General features: G+C 37.9%; 1 protein-coding gene across 2 annotated transcripts in view; it reads right to left on the bottom strand.

Moving 5' to 3' along the window:
- LOC144077388 (voltage-dependent T-type calcium channel subunit alpha-1H-like) overlaps nucleotides 1-18,675 on the bottom strand; it is a 58,031-nt gene that overhangs the window by 15,915 nt on the left and 23,441 nt on the right. For both annotated transcript variants that reach the window (XM_077605099.1, XM_077605098.1), the window contains 8 exons: nucleotides 15,843-16,158; nucleotides 14,754-14,846; nucleotides 13,467-14,007; nucleotides 9,593-9,972; nucleotides 4,425-4,576; nucleotides 4,136-4,321; nucleotides 2,746-2,863; nucleotides 1,520-1,675 (listed from right to left, as the gene is read on the bottom strand). In XM_077605099.1, the coding sequence (XP_077461225.1) occupies nucleotides 1,520-1,675; nucleotides 2,746-2,863; nucleotides 4,136-4,321; nucleotides 4,425-4,576; nucleotides 9,593-9,972; nucleotides 13,467-14,007; nucleotides 14,754-14,846; nucleotides 15,843-16,158 (1,942 nt within the window). The remainder of the gene's footprint in view (nucleotides 1-1,519; nucleotides 1,676-2,745; nucleotides 2,864-4,135; nucleotides 4,322-4,424; nucleotides 4,577-9,592; nucleotides 9,973-13,466; nucleotides 14,008-14,753; nucleotides 14,847-15,842; nucleotides 16,159-18,675) is intronic.

Below are 18,675 nucleotides of genomic sequence, written 5' to 3'. Positions count from 1 at the left end.
TATATGTGTGTTTGTGCGAGTTGAAGCACGACAAGGAAAGCACGTAGAATGAGAATGAGGCGAAAACATGCAAGCGGGATTGTGGCGATTATCCTCCGTGAGGCAGCTTTGCTATTGAGCCACCAATGCCCTTGTCAAAAAAGTCAGCAAGGACCCTATCAACAACGCATCATTGCCTCCTCATTACCAAAGCCAACATTTCCAAAGCAGCGACCACATTGTTTGCTCAGCCAAGGCCACCAGGAACCTTTTAAAGAAGCAAAACTTTGCTCAAATTCATCCTAGCGGAAAGAATGAACTGAAAAACACTTTTCTCATTGGTAATAGTGGAAAGGAACGTAAAAATAAAAGCCAGTATTTCCAGGAAATGTCCACCCTTTTCGCAGCCAAACATTTTATGAATGTATTTATCAATCAACTATTTTAGCCCAATCAAATAAGAGTACTGTATTTTTCGGATTATGAGTCGCAGTTTTTTTTTCGTAGTTTGCCCGGGGGTGCGACTTATGTGTGAAACTATCTACCTCCCGAGTTGGGGAAGTTGTTTAAAAGTGACGCTGAGGATGAAGATTTGATTGGATTTAGTGACTTGGAGTGAAACTGATAGTTTGGTAAACTTGTTAGCATGTTCTTTGTGCTGGAGTTATCTGAATAACAAGGAAGATGATCTTTAAATGATCTTTAAAATCTTTAGACTACTGAGGGACTGTGTGGTAACCTCAGTCTCAGTCTGCAGAAAGTCCCCACCTTGTGGACTTCCAGTATGTGGCTCCAGTTTCTTACCTCGGTCTACAATGTCTTGTGTGTCTTGTGTCTGTCTTGCTACTGCAACCAAGAAATTTCCCCAATACGGGATGAAATAAAATTCTAATTTAATCTAATCTAATATTTTAAGTCTTTACCGACATTAACAGGCACGTCAGTCATGTAACGTTAGAATACCGCAAACTTATTCAACCTGTTGTTCTTTATTTAATTTTAATTTTAAATTGCCTTTCAAGATGACATGCATGTTTTTGGTGTTGGAATTTATCAAATAAATTTCCCTCAAAAATGCGACTTGTTTTTTTTCCTTCTTAATTATATATTTTCTGGCTGGTGCGACTTATAGTCCAGAAAATATGGTACACAAGATTGCTGACCTTCCACCTCCTCTCATTAGCAAATCCATCTATTCTCAAGTCTATTAGTGTTTATATATGCTTAGGCATGGCAGAGGTCACAAAGTGGTATTTCTACCAGCTGTTGCAGGGGTGGCGAACATGTGGCTCTTGAGCTGCATGCGGCTCCCGGTCACTCTAATGCTGGCTAAGTTGAATTTGATGTGTGTGTTGAGGGTGGACACACTTGAAATGAATACATTGTTGTTTTGTAGGAGGAAGAACGTGTTATTTATGGTGAATAATATGGTTTTAATTGCATTGTGTTTTTGGGTGTGAGGCTCTTTGATTCTAATTTTTAACTTACTTACCAGCCCTGAGCTGTTGTCTGTCCCTTTAAATAGCCAAAGCACACTTACTTCAGCCTGGAAGCCTTCAACCAAAATGGCCACCAGCAGATTGAAGAGGACGTAGTTGCCAAAAGTCATAAGAGCGACAAAGTAGAGTGCGGCTAACGGCGTGGTGGACGCCATGCCGTTGTACAAAACAGCGTTCCAGTCCTCCTGCGTCAGGATCTGCAAAAAAAATAATTTAGTTTTACAATTGATTTGTACAGGTTATCGTTCACATCAATATCGGAAAATGTCATTTATTTTACATCACAAAAAAATGGCATTTGATAGGGATGTATAGAAGTTTTATATCCACTAAGCCACATGTGTCAAAGTGGCGGCCCGGGGGCCAAATCTGGTCCGCCGCATCATTTTGTGTGGCCCGGGAAAGTAAATCATAAGTGCCGACTTTCTGTTTTAGGATCAAATTAAAATGAAGAGTATAGATGTATATTAAATGTCCTGACTTTCCCCCTTTTAAATCAATCATTGTAATTTTTTAATCAATTTTTTCTGTGTTTTCAGTTCAAAAATCATTTTTTAAAATCTAAAAATATATATACAAAAAGCTAAAATAAACATTGTTTTAGATCTATAAAAAACTGAATATTCAGAGCTTTTAATCCATTTATAAAAAATCTAAATATCATGTCTAAAATGGTCTGGCCCACATGAAATCGAGTTGACTTTAACGCGGCCCGCGAACCAACCCAAGTCTGACACCCTTGCACTAAGCAAACCTAGCGCACATGATCTAATAATCATGAGAGATGATGTGTTTGTCTTGACATTTTAGGGGTACAAACTGAGCTGCTACAATATAATAAGAAAAAAAATACTTCCCCACTGCACTGTAATAAGACGCACATTAATGTAGAATTTAATATCGCTCTCTGTGGGCTGAACAGCAATAACGCTCGCCAGTGTTAAACAAGCTCCTGCGGCGTGCCAAATCCACCACGTCTTTGTTTTGTTTTGTTTTTTGTTCGTTTGTTTTGTTTTGTACGTTTTGTGTGTTTTTTCGTGAAGCACATCATCTCGCTGCAGTGCTATTGGCTTGGCCATTTGTGTGTTAGGAGGAACATTGCTGAGCATCAGTGAGATGGAGATTGGATTAAAATAATAAAGATGAGTGTCTGGTCTGCTGCCAATGACACCACAAGCTGCTTCAGTTTAAATGTCCTACTATTTCATTTCAAATTAAATAGCGGACACGACAACTGTGCGCGTGTGTTTGTTTGTGCGTGTTGAACCTGGAAGACGGTGACCGTGGCCCAAAGTAGGGAGTCGAAATTCTTTCTGTCGGGAAGAGTATCTCCACCGTCTTGTCGCAGACCGAATTTACAGCCAAACAAATGCATCCCCAAGATACTGCGCACACACAAAAATTGAAATAATACATCAATGTACATTTCAAGATGGCCTATATTCACAAACTATCTCTGCAAGGGTGTCCAAAAAAAACATAAAACAGCTTGGCAGCAGGCATGGATTTTTTTTAAAATTTATATCTTTTTAAATTCTGCCAACAATAGGAGTGGAGGAATATGAATATGAAATTTGGTAGACCTGCAGAAAAGTCTCAAGAAGTCATGTTTGAAACAAAGAATGTCATTTTGGATTGAGGCTGTGCTTTTGGTTCAGTAACACCCAACAGAATTTTATACCTGTCAACTTATACGTTTTCCCATATTTTGATCATTTCGAATTTTGTTCGCCGTATAACAACTTTTGTACAGGATTTTTTAGGTACGTTTTTTTTCTGTCTCGGTCACCGGAAACGTCATCGTCGACTGCTAATATTGTCATGCTTTAAGCATGATGTGCGCATGCGCATTCCCCTTTCACGCGTCCTACTTTTCACAATTTAAATATAGCGCGTCAGCAAGCAATGTATCCAGACAGTCATACAGCGACATCTACAGAATCTTGAATTTAGTGCTTACTGATTGGGCACCCTGTAACTTTGGAACATTTTTAGACTTTTAAGTGCCCCCTATGTGAGTAAATATGTGCCGCGTTGCATTTGTACGGTTTATTGTCGCTTAATAAGGGGAATTACAATCATCAATAAGGGGAGCAATTGGCCGAGGTTGACGGGTATGGAATTTGTTCAAGAAAAATAAAAAAAATTAGACCCTAAAGCCAGTTTTACTGTGCAATATGCAATTTGGTGAGCATATTTAATCACAAAAAGACCTCTCCAAAACATGTCAACAGTGGCAGTCTGCCCTTAAGGTTTTTAAAGTGGCTGCTTGGTTGAGTAGCTTCACCCAGAGTTTAGTTAAGGAAACTAAAGCAATTTGGGAGATTAAAAGATGAAAATTGCTTGCCAGAGCCGAGCAACTCTCAATGAGAAATAAAACATTGACTACCACGACTGTGTTTCTCGCCACTGTTAGTTAAGATAAACCTAACATTGACATGAAGAACAGACCCATAAAAAGTTTAAAAAATCATTACGTAACAGACATATGAAATTTGACATTTTGATCTAAAGTGGCTCCTTCTGAATTTTTAACACAACGTCCTGAAAAAGACAAGATATGTGCTTTTGATTGGAAGTAGTCCTTTTTTTACATGGTAGCTCCCTTCAAGAGGATTACTTCAACAGTGAAAAAAATAAACTCTGAAATTGAATACCTGAAGATGAAAATGAAAAGCATAAGCAGCATGCAGAAGGTAGCCACATTGTCCATGGTTTTCACAAGCACTACCAGCTGCCTCCTTAAAGCTGGGAGGAAGCGCACCAGCTTCAGCACCCTCAGCAGACGAAAGGTACGCAGAACCGACAGACCTCCCTCTGCCTCACCCACGATCTCCCACACGCTGAAAGATATCAAAAATTCATGTGAAGCAGACAAAGGACATGTTTTTAAATGTGCAGCGAACATAAAAATCCCCTTTAAAATGTTCGCTAAGAAAATTCCACCTGATGATGACGATGATACTGTCGAAGCCATTGTAAGGGTTTTTGATGTAGCCGAAGAGGCCCAGGGCGAGGACTTTCAGCAGCATCTCCAGACTGAAGAGACTGGTGAAAACCATATTGCTGATCTCCAAAATGTCCGTCAGCTCCTGCGGCTGAACACAGGGGAGCTTTAGCCAGTTGGCAGAAGCAGGAATAGATTAACAGTGATTGTCTAGTTACCATATTTTCTCGCATATTGACCGCCTCCGCGTATAAGCCGTAACCTTAAAATTGCCCTAAAATCGTTGAATTTTACCATTTTTCACTTATAAGACGCTCCCTGATTCACAATTTTCACCTCTATTCATAGTTTTAATAGGGAGTACAAGGGAAAATCTTGAGAAAAATCATCGCATGTGGTATTTCTGAGATTAGATTAGAACTTTATTTCATCCCATATTCGGGAAATTTCTTTAGTTGCAGTAGCAAGACAGACACACAAGACATTGTACACCTAGTTAAAAAACTGGAGCCACACAAAGGAAGTCCACAAGGTGGGTATGATGTACCTGTATGAATCTGCCAGATTGCACATTCAGAAAGAGTGTTGACAGCACGTAGACAAATTTATGTCGGCGCCCTGAGCGAGCAAAGGCAGGCACAAGTAAGTGAATTTTTTCACGTTTTATGAAATTAAAATTATGCAAAAACGTTTTTTTTCATACATTTCATTCATAGATGTCAAAATAAAATTTGTTTAGCGTTTTATCTGTTTATCTCTTTTCTATTTTGAAATAAATGACCATTGTCTTGCGTTATGGCGTTTTGTCTTTGTCCCCTTGCAGTTTTGTGCATGCCAAGTCTAATTTGTGCGCATATAAGGCGCACCCTTGATTTAGTCATCTTTTTTTTGGGTCAAAAATACGGCGTATATGCGAGAAAATACGGTAGTTGTATGCGGGTGAAAGTATCACCGCCTAAAAGCAGTTCAGTTGTATTTAACTTTTAAATTGAGAACAGTGACATTTGTAGTGCAGAATCTTATACTAAACCATACAGACAAACAAAATTATATATCATTAGAAAGAATGTTCAGATAGCAAGTGCAGTAACAAATCAATTAAAAATAAAATCCTTAAATGGATTTCTGTCCTTTCAACGTTCACGTAATCAAATGTCCAACAAAGCAACACGTATGGAGCTAAAGTTCACAGCTTACATTAAAGTGGGCCGACAGATGGATGCTATTCATTGAAAAACATTAGCTTCCCGGTAGACTCAGTGACAGATTATGAAAATGCTCGCATTAGAATCCCTAGTTGCTAGGCAGATTTTTTTTGTGTGCAAAATCCAGCACTAAACTGCATTGATGAATCAACATCATTATAAAACGTTTTCAATAGAAAACCTTGAAAAGTATTTGTGGCTAACCACTGGTTGCAGTGCAAACATTGTGGAGCAGAAAAATATAATTTATTCATGACCATATTCCTAATAAAACATCTTAAGCTTAGCTCACCGTGGTAGGAAAAGATCAACAAAAGCGGCGAAATTCTTTACAAATCCGTTGCCAGACAGAATTCATACGAGGGCGCTCGCTTTTGAAAAAAAGGCCTCCAGAAAGACATAAACTGTTACGTTATTATTCAAGATTTCTCCGCTGTGTATTAAATACTCCATATGTCATAAATTTAGGCCATGAGAAGAAATGGGGGTCCAAATTTAAGATGGGAAATTAATTGGCGCTAAATAGAAGCTGGGATTCAATTAATGTTATCTGGACGTGGAGTGAGATTTGCATAATTTTAATTTGTACTACACAAATACAATTCATATTTTTGCTTGATAACTTTAACCTTAATAAAAGAGAGTACTACTATTGTGTGCTGTAAAGAGTCCATATAGAAGGAAACACAATAGTTCTATCCCACAATGCTACTGGAGAGAATCACTGTACAGAATGAGGTGACATTTATTTATTACCGCCTGTATGTGTGCACGATCATATGTGTGTGTGTGTGTGTGTGTGTGTGTGTAAGTGTGACATCTGGCAGTACTGCAGATGTTCTCCAGAGACCCTTCAGCGGTCTCCCAAGTGTACCAGACAACAGAACGCTGACATCGGGGTCACGTGCATCTAAACGAGGAAATGTGAAGACTACAATTATAGCGCTTAAATTGTCAAAACAGGAAGCATAAAGGCTAATTTCAATTTTCTTGTTTCTAAAAACGGTTCAACAATGCGTATCCAAACCAAAAAATGTACTCATGTAAACAAGACATTCGACTCAAGTACAGTGGTACCTCGACCTACGATCACATCGTGGTACGACGAAAATTTCGATCGAATAATTCGCCCTAGATACGATCAAAATTTCGAGATGCGACCAAGCCAGGTGGCCATGACATGAGAGGCTGTTTATCATTGTAGCGCACTGTCTTTTTCCCGCATCTCTTTCGTCTAAACAGATATCTACGAGGACTGAACGATTTATTCAGACGAGTTTCGACCAGGAAACGCACAACGCGCATGCGCGGGCAAAAAGAGGGCGTTCTGGGTAATGAAGTATACTCGTGCACACAACACCGCCCAATTTTAGTTCTATTAAACACATTTTATTACTATTAAACCACGAGTTATGTGTTACTTTGTTAATAAATGGTGAATTAGAAGAAATAAAACATTTTTTTCCAATCCAATATCCTGTTTTTGGTGTTTTTTCAGAGGTTTGGAACGAATTAATTTGTTTTTAGTTCATTTCAATGGGAAACGTCCGCTCGAGTTACGAAAAGCTTGACATACGATCTTAAGAGATCGTATGTCGAGGTACCACTGTAAATGTACTGGTGAAAAATCTGCTCAAAAAAGTAAAAATGACTTCATGGATGAGTTAGTTAGTTAATTACTTTTTGTGTTCGTTTGTTTTTATCTTTTTTTTGTTACGGAAATGATTTTGAACCACTGTGCAAAGATGGAAAGACAAACAAAATAACAGATATGATAACTACAAAAGTAATGCTATTACAAAAAAAATTGAGATCTGCTATCTAAATTTGATTTTAATTAGGGTAGTCATATTAATGGAAATGTTATAACCAACAGTACTGCTAAACAGACTAAAATATTGTAACATATTTCATATACTAATTCAACTCCAATGCCTATGATGGTGAGGTCGTAGATCAATCCATTTGGACCAATTGGATGCCTATCAGTGCCAATGGCAGTTCAATATTGTGAAAAACACCACAACCTAAAAAAGTACTTGACACTTCATCCTCAAATAATAATTAGTGCACCTCCTTTGCTCGCATTTGACCTTTTTTTTTTCCACTACATCGTAATGCAGTCTGCCTGGAGTATATTATTATTATGGCAAGCCATGTTGTGATGAAAACTCCGGGATGTGTCTTACAGTTGACTAAATAGGGCAAAAAGGCAATCTTCCCTGAGCAAATCACGACGACGCCACTGACTCCAATTTTACCGTCTCATCCGCTCTCATTTGTTCTCTCTCTCTCGCGCTCGCTCTTGTCCAAGGGTCACACTTTAATTAACACTTCAGGACACACAGCGCACACACAAAGACGCACGCAGTGGGGGAACTCGCGTGCTTCTCATGCAGAAAGTGTTGATTGCAGGCTACGTTTCATTGAATTTGACGTCATTAACGATGCCATTTTTTGTGGGGTTTTTTTGGTGACTTTACATAAAACCATGGCATATTACTGTTGGTAAATAAAGATTTACATGAAAAACCCTACCTTTAGAAATTGTAAAAAAAAATATGATGAGTGGAGATTTGCATTGAAACTCCATATCACAGATTTTTAGACAGCAATTAAATGATTGTATCTTGTTAAAGAGTATTCAAAAGTATTAAATTTGTACCAAAAAAAAGTGTCTTGTTGCTGTCAGTTTCATGAGATTGCAAAATACAGTCATATCTCTACTTACAAATGCCTCTAGGTACGAAATTTTCAGGTTACAAAACCTTTTGAGACGCAAAACAGTGCCTCAAGATACGAAAAAAGATCCAAGTTAGGAAAATGTCAATAATTCCTACATGCATTATTTTGTTTTGAAATTTCCGCGGATGCACTGCTTCTTGTTTGACAATTTCCCTACACTCCACTGGGCTCTCATTGGCGGTCTCACAACAACCCGCCATGTTTCTTTGACCGCCGTTGTCTGCTTAAACTTATGCTTGCCTAATGTTAGCTTCCTGACACTTAGTCATTATACAAGTATAATGAGATTTAAAGCTTCACCACAAAGTGCAAAAATAACAACAACAACAACAACACACAAACAGACAAGTATGGATAAATAATAATAAAAATAATGAATACATAAAGAAGTAGGGAAGTGCACAAATAACAAACAAACAAATGAACAGATAAATAATCAATAAAAAAGTAATAAAAAAATAAGTAATAAATCATTAAGTAGTCAACATAATAAATAAGTAGTAGTAAACATAGATAAGTAGTCAACATGAATAAGTGGCCACATAAATAAGTACACTAATCCCAGAAAATGTAGACAAGAGATGGCCGTGCTAATCGAAAAAACACTAAGTGGGATCACCCCTGTTATAATAATATATTATTTTATATTATATTACTAATTATATTTGTCAGGCTCTTTAACAAAACAAATGGCCGAGTGTTAAGACCAACCATATGTATACATGTACATGTATATATATATATATATATATATATATATATATATATATATATACACATATACATATACATATACATATATATATACATATATATGTGTGTGTATTTATATATACTATGTATGTATATATATATAGCAACACGCTTATTTATTTATATATTTATATATATGTCTATATATAGCAACACACTTATTTATTTATATATGTATTTGTTTTTTATATATTATTTATTTATGTATTTATTTAATTATTACCTATCTATTTATGTCTAAAATGTCTTTTCCTGTGTCTGCTACTATGACAATGGAGTTTCCCGAATAAGGGATGAATAAAGTTATCTAATCTAATCTTAGATTTTGTGCAGAAATTCAGCTTTGAAGTCAAATGAGATGCATATCAGTGGGACCATTTAGTTTAGGTATTCCTTTGTTTTGGTCTCAACACAAATTCACTAATTCCGCAAATGGTAAGAAATGCAAAAAGTGAGGGACTTACCTGTTGGTGATACTCGATTCCCATGGACAATGTGTTGATGAGAATAGCAAACATGATTCCTCTGTTGAAATATCTGCTGCCCACAATGAGTTCCAATTTGCTCCTGATTTCTGGCCAGCATCGAACGCACGCACGCCACAGCGGATGCGCAACGTCGCCTTCGCTTAGCTGGAGACCGGACACGCCGGAGGGTCCCGGGCTCTTGCAATGAAGTTGGGGTGAGGGGCTGCTCACTGGGCCTCGCTGCGGATGGAGGTGGTCATCAGCTCCCTCATTTTGGGGGTCGGATAATTGGTTGTAGTAGCTGCAGTAGGGGCAGGCCGAAGACTCTACGGGGACCTCGCCTGGCAAAGGTAACGCGGGGTGGGCTGTGCAACCGCCTGCACATAAACACACAAGGGAATCAGGACACTGTAAAAAATATTTGTAAACATTGACCACTAAAAAAAGCATTTGCATTGTCTGGGAAAAACAAGTCGTTGTGGGAATGTTTTGACAAAGTCAAAGCAGAGAAAAGAAGTAATAACATACTTTTTGCAGCAAAGATTTTGGCACCTGCAGTACATTCTCACATCATTCATACCCGATTCACACCTTTCCAACCACAAAATATCACGAGGCAGTTTTGTATTTTTAGTAGCTTAAAATACGCAGTTTTGCTCAAAACCCAAATTTTTCAACAAAAAAAAAACATTCAAACCTAAAAAAGGAGCATTCAGTTCATTTAGTTTACATTGTGACTGATAGACACATTTTTAATATTTATTACTAGTAATTTTCAACGTTGAGCCACAAAATTTGTTGGTGGACCAAAAACAGAAATATTGTATTGCCTCCCATTGTGAAAACTTTGATCTGACTTCATATTTAATTGCATATCAATGTTTTTTACTTTTACTTATTTACTGTGTGCACTCAATGGTGAAGCCTAAAATCTCATTGTACTTATATAATGACAATAAAAGCAATCATTTCAATCTAATTGACATCTAACCGTGACCCACAAAAAATGTGTTTTGGCCGTAGACGATCGGTTTGTTGTCGAATGATAAAGTTGTTTTGGTCAGAAAATAAACGTAATGCTTACAAAAAAACTGTTACCTACTCAAGACTGAGTTGAAAACATGCACAATATGCTAGTGTTAGTAAATTAGATTAAACTAATATGGTAAATATAACCAAAAATCTGGATTTTGATTATATTTTGAGGGTAGTGCTTGCAATTTCTGTTGGTCTGGCGCAAAAAAACAATAAAACGGAAGCTGCTATTGGGATTCTTTGCGCAAGGGGGGGGTTGAGCAATTTATTAGAAGTGTGCGTGCATGTGTGTGCGGCAGAAGATTTGTGCACAATCATTAGCGAGCAGCTCGAGGGAAGAAAAGGAGAGAGAAAACGCTGCTGTGACAAAAATGAACAAGTCATCTAGCACGAGTGCTTCTCGCCGCCTTCTTCAGCGCCGCGAACCTCGGGTGGCGTCCCCTGAAGAGCGACGCGCTGAATCCAATCAAGTCACTCCGTCATGTGTATCTGTACGTAAGCTCGACATGATGTGGGAACTTCCTGCCTGAGGGCTTGAATTCAAATGTCTGCGCTTCCGCCAGAATTCACTGATAATTGCGGGGTCTTTGATGTTTATGAAAACAAAAGCAAAGTTTGCTTCATTGAAAATTGGAAATTCACAAAACATGTACGCTTCACTGATTAAATTGACATAAAAAAATAGGATTTTTTTTTTTTTTTTTACCTCAGTGTGTCTTTGATGTCTTTAAAAGCACAGGTGAGCTTCACCGAATCTAAAATTTATTTGCAAAACGGTGTATTTGATGTTTACCCAAACGTGTAGAGATGTTTATTTTTTATTTTTACAAAAACAGTGAGTACTAAATATTCTTTCCGATGTTTAATTAAACATGAATATTTTGGTTAAAAGATGTTTAACTCAATTGTCTTTGATGTTTTAAAAAAATTCCCAAAGACACTAAGTTGGCTAAGATGAAAAATATTTTTCCAAAAATCCTCTGGACCACATGTGTCAAAGTGGCGGCCCGGGGGCCAAATCTGGCCCGCCGCATCATGTTGTGTGGCCCGGGAAAGTAAATCATGAGTGCCGACTTTCTGTTTTAGGATCAAATTAAAATGAAGAGTATGGATGTATATTACATTTCCTGATTTTCCTCCTTTTAAATCAATAATTGTAATTTTTTAATCATTTTTTTCTGTGTTTTTAGTTCAAAAATAATTTTGTAAAATCTAAAAATATATAAAAATAGCTAAAATAAACATTGTTTTAGATCTATAAAAAACTGAATATTCGGGGCTTTTAATCCAGTTTTTTTAATCCATTTATTAAAAAAAATCTAAATATTATAACTAAAATGGTCCGTCCCACGTGAAATCAAGTTGACGTTAAAGCGGCCCGCGAACCAACCCGAGTCTGACACCCTTGCTCTACACAATAAAATACCTTAAATACTATATGATTCTTAGCCTTTCAACAAGAATACATGTTCTAAACTGAAATAATCCAATTGTTCTGGCGTCAACACTCGGGTATTAGCTTTGGTTTGAAGAGTCAAAAAGTGAAATCCTCTTTGCATAAAATGACTGTGTACAACAATAAGACCTCCAATAGGATTACGCCTCTTCTCAGATCCTGTAGTCAATCCACTGTGGGCACCACAACTCAGCTTTAAAGCAATTAAGATGAGTGGCAACGTAGTGTATACTCATTTTATATCCTCATCTTTATAGGACATGAAATGAATATGCTCATTTTTTATTTACTGTGATAGTAATGGTGCTTGCAGTAAAGAGGCAATCATTTTAATGGCTACTCGGATCCACCTTTTTGTTTTCAATGGCCTTTACAAGTGCTCCCAATTAGTGGTCATTGTACCATAAGTCACTTTGGTTACACATTCCCATTGAAGATGTCATAAAAAAATATATATAATGAACCCTTGTGTTTTCACTCTGGTGCATCTGCTGTGTCAGTGTGCACCGTAATGGAGTTTTTAGCTCAAATTTAAGTGCATCTTTTTGCTCGACATAAACAGTTTGTGTACATGTGTCGCTGCCGTGCTTGGCCCGATCGCAAGGAGACTGGACTTCCAAGCCGTGATAAACTCCTGCACCAATCATCTAAGGGATTAGCATCCATTGAAGGCACTGGAAGTCCATTCCAATTTGACTTGGCGAGAAGCAAAATGATCGCTGCCAGCCCTCATAGGCAAAATGGAGTGGACGCCTAGTGCATCAATGGCAATGAGATAATAATAAAAAATAAAAAAAGCTTTTTAGTGTTATTCATGTGTCCCGTATTTTCTGGACTATAAGTCGCACCGCCAAGTAGAGAAACCAAAATCACCAATTTGAATTTTTTTTTCAGGTCGTACCCTATCGTATTTAGCTGGGATAGGCTCCAGCACCCCCGCCCACTCTTGAGAAAATAAGCAGGATGGAATTTGAATGAATGAATGAAACCTTGATCTTGTGTCTCCTATTAGGGGATAATTTTTTTTGATAAAGAGAAGACGCAGAATTTCATTTTTCATGAGTAAATATAGAAACAAACTTAAATAATGAATCAATATTTCCTGGAAGTAGGCAAAATAGCCGTTGTCGGACATTATTAAATGCTGCTATTATTTTAGCTAATCAAATGCATATCAATTAAACATTATTTCCTGGGTCATCATAGTTCAACGAAATTTGGGATTTGCACGTTCTGATTCGTTGAGCAATCATTGCTCACGTGAAAGTTATTTTTATGACTTGTTTTCATTTTTCGTTAACCTCGCAATCCTGGTGATTAGCAGAGGTAGCGCAACGCTAAGCAAACACGTGACATTGAAAAATCCGTCATTCTTCTCACCTTGTTCCAGCATGAGCTGCCTGTTGACAGTCTCCATGGCGACCAATCTCTTGTGGTGCTGACTCTTTGCATCCAGGTGAGTGAGCAACGGCGAAATGACGGGATAATTAAATCCTCCGTTACTCAGGCGCCGCTCTGGTGTCGGCGGGGACGGCGGCGGATGCCGCTGATGATACATGTGATGAAGGTGCGACAGGTCGCCGGCGACGTGACCGGAATGCCGGTGCGCCAGCCCGTTCACTTCGGCGACGCCCCGGTCCCGTTGGCGGCGGGTCGCGCGAACGCAGCGCAAGCCGGCGGCGGCCCGGGCGACCAGTCGAGACAGACGGCGGCACGCCTTGCGCCCCAAGTGGCCCAGGTAGCGGATGATTTCCTCGTAGCAGCTTCCCGGTTGGCTGTCGCTGGCCAAAGTGGACGCCGACTGGTGGAGTTGGCGGGCGCGCTGCTCCGACTTCATCAGGGCGTGTTCTCGCTGCTTGGTCTCCGAGAACTGGGTGGCTATGACCACCAGGCACAGGTTTATCATGAAAAAGGACCCCACCTGTGAGGGGCAAACGAGTAGTAAGTATGAGATTGGTGCATTAAAAACTGGGGAAAAAAAGCCTCAACTCTCTTTTGGACAAATTTCTCAATTTTTATTAGGCCGTTTGACCATTTTTTTTAACAGTCCGAGACCTTTAACCAGTTGTGTCCTTGTGCCCTCTGATTGGCTGGGATAGGCTCCAGCACCCCCACAAAATGACGAAAATAAAGGATTTTAAGTGGACTCCAGTCAAAAAATACTTGACCCTGACCCACTTGCCTCCGAAAAACATGAAATGATAACCTTGCATGTTTTTGAACAAAAAGTACAAATGAATTCTTTTTAATCCTGTGAACAAGGTTTTGAAAAAGATTCAAAAACTCACACTGAATTCCTTGATGAATGCCAATCAAAACATTAAAAAAAACCTTGTATTTTGGTGACAGGCGATGTGGTGTGTCACGACCCTCTTTTGTCTCCAACGAGAGTAGAGTGTAACCAAATGCAAAATAATTTCCCATGATTCCTTTTTTTTTTTCTCTTCTTATTCTGAACAGTATCTGAAGAGTGCAAGGCAAGGAAAGACATCAAAACACATTGGGCGTAACTAAGCCTCCTTTGTCTGATATGACATGCAGCAGCGGAAATAAGCTTACGCCGCATAAAGTAGGTCCTGTGACACGTTAAGCCTGTCAGACACTTCATGTCTCAAGTATGTCTGCAGTAAAAGTAATATGTAGGTGTGTGTGTGTGTGGTTTCTTACGATAATGAGGAAGATGAAGTAGATGAAGTTGTAGAACGAGTGGGCATCCATGACGTAATACATGATGTCCACCCAGCCTTCCAGGGTAATGACCTAAAAGAGCATGTCATTAGCGTCCAAACTATATTTAGAATAAATGAAAGAAAAAACTAAAGTAAATGTAAAACTGAAAAAAAAGAAATATTTCAAATATTAATTTGATATACAGTAAATACGCCTCAATTGAGACAGAGGATCATAATGATCATTTTGGACAAAAAGATGATTAACAGTTTTGGCAATGATGTTACTTGCTAAAATTGTTCCTGCATTCAAATGTAGAATGGAATGAACATTTGTAGTAGGAATAAGAGGAAGAGTAAATAATTTTTTCTTTAGTTTAGATCACAGGTGTCAAAGTAGCGGCCCGGGGGGCAAATCTGGCCCGCTGCATCATTTTGTGCGGCCCGAGAAAGTAAATCATGAGTGCCGACTTTCTGTTTTAGGATGAAATTAAAATGAAGAGTATAGATGTATATTAAATTCGCTGATTTCCCCCCTTTTAAATCAATAATTGTAATTTTTTAATCATTTTTTATGTGTTTTTAGTTCAAAAATCATTTTGTAAAAAATAAAAATATATATTAAAAAAGCTAAAATAAAAATTGTTTTAGATCTATAAAAAACTGAATATTCAGGCTCTTTAATCCAGTTCATTTAATCCATTTATAAAAAAAATCTAAATATTATATCTAAAATGGTCCGGCCAGTTGTCGATAAAGCGGCCCGCGAACCAACCCGAGTCTTAGATGAATGTGACATCTATCAAATTTCAAATTAATTGAATTTTCTAGTTCTGATCCAAAACTAAAAAATTTTTTTTATAAAAAGAACAAGTTTAAAACTCAACATTTTAAGTAAATTTGACTTTAGTTCCATAGCTCAATCTTTATCATGCAAGCCAGATTTAACTAAAGTTTCCCAAATGAACTTGCTTCAATAACTCAGGAATACTCAAAACAAAAAAAACTTAAGAATTGGAGATATCTCTACTTAAAATCTTGAGTTACCGCCATGTTATCTATCGCGCGATTCCTTTGCAATTGTTACCTGAAAAATGGCAATCCACGCATATCCGATGTTATCGAAGTTGATGGCTCCTTTGTGCGGGTTTAGCTCGCCGGCGCGACACTCGTTGTAGTACTGGTACCAGTTGACGCAGGACACCCTGTCCCCCGTTTCCACCGCGGCCCCCTCGGGACGGGCGTCCTCGGCCGTCAGGAGGCAGGACCTCCCGGCCACGCGCCGGCGGGGAACGTCGGGGCAGCGCAGCATGCCGTTGTCACGGTCCGCCGAGCAGATGAACGGGTGGTCCTCCGTGCCGCCCGGACGGTAGTAAATGCTCAGGAAGGAGATGTTGTACCTCCTGGGATGTCAAAATGACCAGAAAAGAGGATTTGGGTTAGAAATCAACAAAGTAAAATGTAATCTTTTTTTTCACCCACGTGTAACTGATAAAAAACATGTTTATTTTATATAGGAAATTGTTTAAAGATGTGTTTGTCTGTAATTTTGATCATTAAAACAAATTGAAACATGGAGATGCTTCAGTTTGCAAATGACAAGTGATTTCTGATGGGATGATACTTTTTTTTGGTCTTGATTTGAGAGCAAATATTTCAATTTGGGAGCCTTACATGATGGCGGCAAAAATAACCAAATCAAATGAGAGAGATGGTGGCCCAAGCATGACCATAATTGCTAAATATTAATTCCTTAATCCAGATAAAAATAATGTTTGTCTTCAGTCCTAAAATATAACAAACAAAAGAAATTTAAAAAAATGAATTGCATTTTTTAAGAACAAAGTAAAAAAATAATGTTTGTCTTCAGTCCTAAAATGTAACAAACAAAAGACAAAAGAAATGTAAAAAAAATGAATTGCATTTTTTTAGTAACATTTTTTTTAAATCTTATACTTTTTTAAAGAGCAAAGTAAAAAAATAATGTTTGTCTTCAGTCCTAAAATGTAACAAACAAGACAAAAGAAATTTTAACAAAAATTAATAATTGCATTTTTGACTAACAAAAAACATTTTTTTAATCTTATACTTTTTTAAGAGCAAAGTAAAAAAAATATGTTTGTCTTCAGTCCTAAAATGAAACAAAAAGCCAAAAATTTAACAAAAAAATGAATTGTATTTTTTGACTAACAAAAAACATTTTTTTAATCTTATACTTTTTTAAGAGCAAAGTAGAAAAATAATGTTTGTCTTCAGTCCTAAAATGTAACAAACAAAAGACAAAAGAAATTAAAAAAAAAAAGAATTGCATTTTTGACTAACTTTTTTAAAAAGCAAAGTTAAAAAAAACTAGATAACATTTTCCCCACTTAAACTGGACACAAGCAAAGTTTTAAGGAAGGAACATTAAGTTAATTAAAACTTCTAGAGAAAAAAAAGTTTGAATATTATGCCAGGTGTGGTCAAGTTGTAAAGAATGAAGGAAGAAAAGTAGATGGCAATTATTTAGGTTAACATATTTCTTTTCTATTATAGTAGATATATGCAGCTCACAAAAAGTTATTTTTAATATATAATAGAAACTTATTCCCTCTTGCTTGCAAAGGAGCCACTGAGTTATTAAGCGTTTTAAAAGGAGATTTATAAAATTGCATGTTCTCTAGGTGCTATATAGGAAATGAATGTTGGCAGTCAGCAGAATTCCCCCATGCGGCCTGGATTAAAAATAGACAATTTAAACCAAACAACAACGGTAACCAACCGCACAGCGAGACACAACACTTGTTAGCGGGATTAATGACACGGTGGTATAACGAGAAGGAAGCGGAACATCAAATAGATCAAGAAGGAGGCGTTTCACAGTGATCGATACCTTTATGGCCTTTGTGTGTCGGGACAAAAAGGAGCCCAAAACATGAGTATTCCATCATTCACGGCAGCCAACCATTGAAAAGTCAGTGTGCTGCTATGAGGACGGATGGGCTCAATCGTTAATAGAGTAAATTGGAGGCCAATGACTTCGCTGAATGATATTAACTCCCTTAAGTCACTGCTTTTTGATTATTGTTGCCCAAAAGTCCGCCCTAAGTATATGGGTCATATGCGAGGAATTACACAGTGGCGCAACTGCCTCAATGATGGTGGGAAAAGGTGAATTGAATTTAGACTGTGGAGTCCTGATGACCGCAGAACTAAATGAAATAACTGGGTGGGGCACTGGACCACTTGCCCCCAATTAAGGTGTACTTGTTGTTTTTAGGCGAAAAAATAACAACAACAACAACAACTTCTAATTGTAACACAAGGAAACAGACTCCAAGGGTGATGAATATTTATCCAATCCTTGATTTTCTCGAGGAAAATACCCCTAGATATTTTTGTTTGTAGCTAATATGACTACAACTACTATTACTACTACCACTACGAACACTACTACCACGACCACTACTACCACTACTACCCCTACTACTACAATAGCTCCATTTAGTGGATGTATAACACAAGGCCCTACTGCTGCTGCTGCTGCTGCTACTACTACTACTACTACTACTGCTACTACTACTACGACTGCTACTACGACTGCTACTACGACTACTACTACCACCACTACTACCACTACTACCATCAATACCACCACCACCACCACCAATACCACCACCACCACCACCACTACTACTACTACGACTGCTACTACGACTGCTACTACGACTACTACTACCACCACTACTACCACTACTACCATCAATACCACCACCACCACCACCAATACCACCACCACCACCACCACTACTACTACTACTACTGCGTCTTATAATCCAGTGCGCCTTAGATATGAACCAAATTTTAAAATAGGTCATTCATTGAAGTTCAATTTGGGAAATTTCTTTGTAATATTACTAACATTTTTTAAAGAAGTTATA

Source organism: Stigmatopora argus, chromosome 7 (assembly GCF_051989625.1).
Source record: "Stigmatopora argus isolate UIUO_Sarg chromosome 7, RoL_Sarg_1.0, whole genome shotgun sequence".
Taxonomy (NCBI): Eukaryota; Metazoa; Chordata; class Actinopteri; order Syngnathiformes; family Syngnathidae; genus Stigmatopora; species Stigmatopora argus.
Note: the sequence above shows the minus strand (reverse complement) of the source record. Positions and strands in the feature narration are given on the sequence as shown.